Raw genomic sequence first — 6,109 nt, 5'->3', positions numbered from 1 at the left:
AGGAATTAATTCTTTGGGTTAGAGCCGTTCGATGTACACGCCAGATTCCTTTTACCTGCCACCCTCGCTTGGCTCCAGAAAGAGAGCTTACAAAAACCCTGGTCTCGAGAGCACAGCCTTCCGCGAGCCGTTTGCAGTCCACTGATTTGCCTCACTTTGCTGCCTTTCACCTCGTAAGACACAAGTGTAAACAGACACCCTGGGCCTTTGGGCTGCAGCGGGCATGGATTTCTTGCTGTACTGGTTTTCAAACAGCAGTTTCTAAACCAGAATCCAGGTGGGAGGGTATGAGAAAGCTAAGAGTAATTTGTAGTGATCTGCAGATCCTGTCTCCCGGACTGGCAGAGAAGCAGGGCTCTCCCTCCACCTCCACCCCTTCCACCAAGACTGGCCACCTCACACTCTAGGCGTCCAGACTCGCTATCCGGGGTTCTGTGCCCAGGCTCTTGGACTTTATGCTTTTGGCTAAGCAGTGCTATTCCAGCACTCATTAAGTGTCAAGCAGAGCAAATCCCAAAGTCCACTTCAGTGCAGTTTCCAATCCCTAAACACCAGTTTGCTGCAAGGAATGTGCTGAAAGCTGTTTGTAATGACATAGGAGAACTCTACCTTCCAGTCTCTGTTCTGGGGCTGGAGGGCACACAGGGGTCTCTCTTTGCTACCTGGCAGGATATGTTCAGGAGGGGTGCAGTCAATTTGTTCCGTCTCTGTACCTTTCTTCTTCCGTTTTCCACTGTCTAGAACAGAGACAGAGACAGAAAGTCAGTGCTGAGAAACATAGCATTCCCTCCTCCAGTTATTACTCAAGGCGGAATGCAGAACTGCTCCGAGTGTTTCTCTGCACCCCTGGATCGTGTGGGAAGCTGACGGTTACGATGCATTTTAACAAAGCGTGGAGCCAGGGGAATGAAAACACTGACCACAACAGAGGAGCCTTTTTGCCCCGTACCTCCCAGGTCTCCTTCAGTGAAGACACTCAAGAAGGACAGAGAGTTACAGTCCACACCATTGAAAGCATCTGATGGGTCAAGACTCTTCAGAAGGTCCCGAATGTGACGCACATGTATCCTGGCTTCTCGCACTGTGTACGGCTCTGATGAGCAAAGAGGGAGGAAAGAGACTGGCATTACACAGTTGCTTACTCCTTTGGCACGCAGGTCTCAAAGGGGAGCCTCAGAAAAGGGCTTCCAGGTGGTCAAAACCACTCCCTACACAAACCCTTAGGCATCCCCTCCCAAAGGCTGACAGAACTTGCCTTCCACCACTTTCAGCAGCGAGCCCTCCTGCAGTCCTTCAATAGTTTTCAGCTCAGCAAAGTTATCGAGGACATTGCCATCCAGCTGCAGAGAGAAGCAAGTCCGATGGCAGGTGTCCTCGCGGTCCATCAAAACTTGGTGGATCTCTTGCACCATCTCTTGAGGTGATACCTTGAGAAGGGAAGAACCCAGACAGTTATTCTCAGTCCTCAGACGTATTCTTGCCCAACTTTGTCCCTCTGCTGCAAAATCAAACACCTCTTGTGCCTCTCCAGGCTTGGAGAGACAGACCCCAGCTCTGCATCCCAGGAAGATCACTGCTGGCAGGGTCAGCCACCCCAGCTCCCTCCCGTGGGTCCTGACACCCAGAGGTGTAGGTGACACCCAGAGGTGTAGGTGGCACCCAGAGGCATGGGCAGAGAGGGTAGCATAGGAATATAGAAGGTGCTGGGGGAAACCAGGGGCTCTTCCCTTCTCCATTCCCACTGTGCATTTGTGGCGAAGCTTTGAATGAGGTACATGGAAAACAGACCACGTGTGGCGTGTCTGTGCCAGTGCCACACCTCCAGGCACGCCACCAGCAAGTGCCCGGCCCCCAGGAGGCTTGTGCACCAGGACTGCCCTCCTATCCCCTGTTCTGGCTCCAGCACCACCAACATGGCTCTCGGGGTAGGAGGACTCCGAGTTGTTTACATAAGCTGCTGTGAACCACAGGGCCTGCTATTATTAGCCTATTAACACCAACAGCCAAGGGGATTTAAAGCAGAAAAAAGCTAGGCTGGATAGGGCTAGTTCCAGCGGGATGTAATTTCACTGCGCTCTGCTAGTCTGGGAGAGATAAGACCTGCTGCTGGGTTTAGACTCCAGATGCCTCTCCCCAAAATTAGAGATACTTTGCCCAAGTGGTTGTTGGTGAAGTATCATGCTGTATCGGAGTATCAGCTAGGCATGTCCATGTCTGCCCTGACCTGGCAGCACGTCACTGTCCACGTGACACAGAGCTCTCTGCGCAGAGGGGAAGTGCAGACTGCCCTGTTCCCTTGATCTCCAGGCTGGTGCCTGTCGCTGCTCCAAACCCAGGTCAGCCCAAAGGAGCACCGTGCCAGAACAGCTGGGCAAGCGAGGGCTTTTCCCTTCCCAAGAGTCAGAGGGAAGCGGGAAGGCCAAGTCCCCTGTGCTCAGCTCCATGTCTGAGCCCTTCTGCCACAGACAAGCAGAGCTACACCTTGGCTAATTGCCCCTCCCTTGCTCCACACCTGGGAACGGGAACAAACACCCTCCCATCCTCACAAAGCCTAGCCAGGCCTGGGCCAGGCAGCCTGTTGCTCATGTCTCCTCTTCCTTCCCCCTCCTCTAGGAGCTACTGGCCAAGCAGCTTCTCTCCTGCGCCCTCCATGCTTTGCTGCCTCCTTCCCCACTTAAGCCCTCAGAGGACAGACAAGTCCCCTATCCCCTTCCCTGCGTGGCTGAACGGACAGTGCTGTGTGTGCCCCAGTTCCCCCCTCCTCCTCCTCCACCGCTGCCTCAGTTTCCCCGCCCAGCCAGTGACAGGAGGTACCTGCAGGGAAAAGGGCTCTATCCCTGGCGCACAGATCTTGACAGTAAATCCCGTGTCCTGTATGACAATGACCTCCTGGTCATTCCCATCTTCTCCTGGGTCAGCTTCCTCGTGGCCGTTCTGCCTGGCATCCTTCTCACCCTTGAGGCTCTCATGCGGGCCGCTGCCATTCATCAGTGCTACACCAGACGGGTGCTCTAGGCGAGAAGAAAGGGATTTAGACAAGGTCTGAGCAAAAGGATGGTCCTCTCCAAGGGGCTGGAGAGACCAATTCAGACAACACCACCATCCTCCGGCCAAACCAAGGGTTAAAAGGCAGCAAGTTTTGCTCTGCCAGTGATGTTTACTAGACACAGGTGTGCCAGGCCCTTCCCCTCTCAGCACGATTCACATGCTCTTGTCTGCCTGCGTGGTTTGCTTCTTCCACAAAGCCTCTATGGAGAGGGGAGGGAAGGAAAGCAGGAAGGATAGGTCAGTATACACCACATCCAGCTTAGTCTTAAGGAGCATCTTAATTAAAAGAAATGGGTGTGTGGTGCTTTGCGGCCCAGAGGCAGCTGTAACCTCTGCACCAACATGTTACGCAGCTCCTAACACACCTCCTGGTACACTACTGCTCAGCTGGGAGGGGAAGAGGCAGCACTGGCACTGCCAAGCTGCACATCACAGGGAACCAGGTTACTCCACCGGCACGCAAACAGCTCACAAGGCCCTGCCCGCACCTGGCCACCCTCTGCATTTCCAAAACACTTTGCAGAGATCCCATGTGCCGGGGCGAGGCTCTGCCTAAGCAATTTTGTTCAAGAACAGGGTGACGACATTTTAAACTCTCATTTAGACAGAGGCACAGGAACAGGGAGCTTCGTGCACCTACTTCACCACTCTGGCAATAGTTTGTTTTCTTTTCCAGTAAAGTGGATGGTGCCAGAGAGCTGATAAGATCTAGAACACTGCAGGTCCCCTAGAGCAGCCTACACCCACCAAACCGGGCTGGGGATCACACTAAAGAGGACCGACGTGCTGCCAGGGTGAGCTGGAACAGAGGAAGGAGCTACTAAGGACAGCCTTTGAGAGAGGGAAGAGCCCCCTTCATCCCCAGCCTGGGAGCAGCACACTGCTCTGACCCACCCACCCCAGAGAGCAAAGGCTGGAAGGGAGCGTTGCATCTCACAGGGTGTGTTTGCAACACGGCTGTCCCGACCCAGCCGCTGGACCCCTGAAGTTACATGTGGTGGTTTCAGCTTGGTGCTTCCAGGCACCCTCTCGCAGATGGAGTGGGCACTGGGAACAGCCTTTCCGAAAGGATGCATGGGGTCAGGGTGGCTCAAAGCCAGGGTAATGCCCGGAGGCTGCTGAACACCACGCTGCCAGCTCCACCTGGCAGATTTCCTTCCTCCTCCTCACCTCCTAGCAAGGCATCAGTCCCAGCCCCAGCTGTGCTCCAGGGGAGATGGCAGCTCAAGCCCCATCATTTGAGAGGCAGACTGGTGCTGTGGCTGGAAGACCTGAAGCTGTCCTGGCCAGTTCTCACCTATCAGCTCCAACTTCTCTGGCAGCCCAGGAGAGTCATCCAGCCCCCACCACGTGTAAGATCAGGGGCAGAAATGCTGGATCCCCTTGTGCACCTCTGGAGCACAAGGTGAGGCCGCAGTGAGAAGCCCTGCTGCAGCATCGCCAGGGGGTCACGCTCCTGCTCCAGACTGTGACTGCCAGCAGCAAACCTGCCTCAGAGACGACTGTCAGGGCTGAACTAGGACATGGCAGAAGAGCACGAACACAAGGAAAGCACACCCGTTCCAAAAGGCAGCAGGTAACAGAGCTACCTTGAGCAGCCTCTGATGCTTTCAGCATCTCAGCAGCTGCTGCTCTTGTTCCCTGTCAGTTTGCGCTACATCCCCAGCACGAGCTGTTCATTCCTTTGACAGATGAAACCACGGACAGGCCAGGTGAGAGGCCTGGCTCCAGCTCTAGCAAGCTGTAGTTGTGCTAGAAAGGAGGCAGGAAAGCTCCACACGAGTGCCCCAAGAGATGTGGTTTCAGAAGAACCACACCGTGCCCAGAGGGCTGGGGAGAGCCCCTTGTCACACCCTACAGCCAGCAGAAACACAACACACTCCCACTTTCCTGCCTCCTTTCTTTGCCTGAGCAAAGACAGGGCTGATGCAGCTCCACGCTTTGCGACAGACAAGACATGTAGAGGCAGCACCTTCACGGCTCCTTACGCCACAAGATCCAGCTCCAGCCAGCACTGTCTTACGTTTGAGAACAGAAACCTGGATGGAGACAAACCAGCTGTCCAGCAGGTTGACTTTCTGCCTGAAGGTCACCAAAGGCTTTTGGTGGGGTTTTCACAGAATGGGAATGTTTCGATGAAAACAGTGTTTGTCCCAAGCACAGCTGTCAGCAGTGCAGGGAGAACGGCCTGGAGGATGCGCTGCCTGCTGGGTGCTGACTCATGGCATGTGCCCTCCCCATGGGGAAATGGAGCTGCACCCATCTGCCTCAAAGTGGGTCACCGGTACCTCCCGCCTGCCGCAGAGCAGCTGTGCTGCAGCCTCAGCAAGAAAAGCAAGGCAAAACCATCAGGTGCTTGGTTTCGGCACACTTGAGATGGCAGGAAGAGGAACAGGGGCACCTGAAAGGCACTGCTGGTGCTCACTCCCAGTTCAAGCCCCACTAGCTGTGTTCAGTTTCAAGCTCTTGTCTGCAGGAGCACACACCACACGCTTCGTGGAAGGCGGCTGAGTCACGGGGAAGTGGTTCCACCCGCTCTGGCAGCACTACCCGGCTGCTCCTCTCAGAACAGGAGATTCCTCCCAGGACAGGTCAACCTCAAGATGTGGTTTCATGGTCTCAACCAAAGGCTGTGACCTCCAGTCTCCCCCCTCACCCCAAGGGATGCGCCAGTGTCCCAGCAAGGACCCTCCTCCCTTCAGCCCTTGGTTGGTACCTATGGGTGCGGCAGAGACTGCTGAGCTCCAGCATGTGCTGGCTGGCAGCTGAGCTGTAACACAATGTTCTTGCTGCAACTCACGCTGCTACAGCGTGAGCAAACCTCGAGTGCACGCAAGACTAAGGCATTGGGAGGACAGGCAAAGCAAAACACTGAAGAGGGGAGGAGGCAGCACAGGCGCCACCTCACCAGAGGAATCGACCCACGCTGGCCTGACTGTGGCCCACGCCTGGTAGAGAGGATCAGTGCAAGGATTAAGTTCACCTTCGGACAAGCAAGGCGACAGGCTCTGCTGTAATCACACCTCCCATTTACAGCGAGGCTGCAGAGGAGGAGGCACCT

General features: G+C 55.2%; 1 protein-coding gene across 2 annotated transcripts in view; it reads right to left on the bottom strand.

Annotated features, from left to right (window-relative positions):
- CLUH (clustered mitochondria (cluA/CLU1) homolog) overlaps nt 1–6,109 on the bottom strand; it is a 30,537-nt gene that overhangs the window by 21,756 nt on the left and 2,672 nt on the right. For both annotated transcript variants that reach the window (XM_010132453.1, XM_010132452.1), the window contains exons 3-6: nt 2,815–3,011; nt 1,256–1,427; nt 950–1,093; nt 610–737 (exon numbers count right to left, since the gene is read on the bottom strand). In XM_010132453.1, the coding sequence (XP_010130755.1) occupies nt 610–737; nt 950–1,093; nt 1,256–1,427; nt 2,815–3,011 (641 nt within the window). The remainder of the gene's footprint in view (nt 1–609; nt 738–949; nt 1,094–1,255; nt 1,428–2,814; nt 3,012–6,109) is intronic.

The sequence above is a fragment of the Buceros rhinoceros genome, unplaced genomic scaffold (genome assembly GCF_000710305.1).
Source record: "Buceros rhinoceros silvestris isolate BGI_N320 unplaced genomic scaffold, ASM71030v1 scaffold14383, whole genome shotgun sequence".
NCBI lineage: Eukaryota > Metazoa > Chordata > Aves > Bucerotiformes > Bucerotidae > Buceros > Buceros rhinoceros.
The sequence above is the reverse complement of the archived record's forward strand: the minus strand, read 5'-3'. Positions and strand labels throughout refer to the sequence as shown.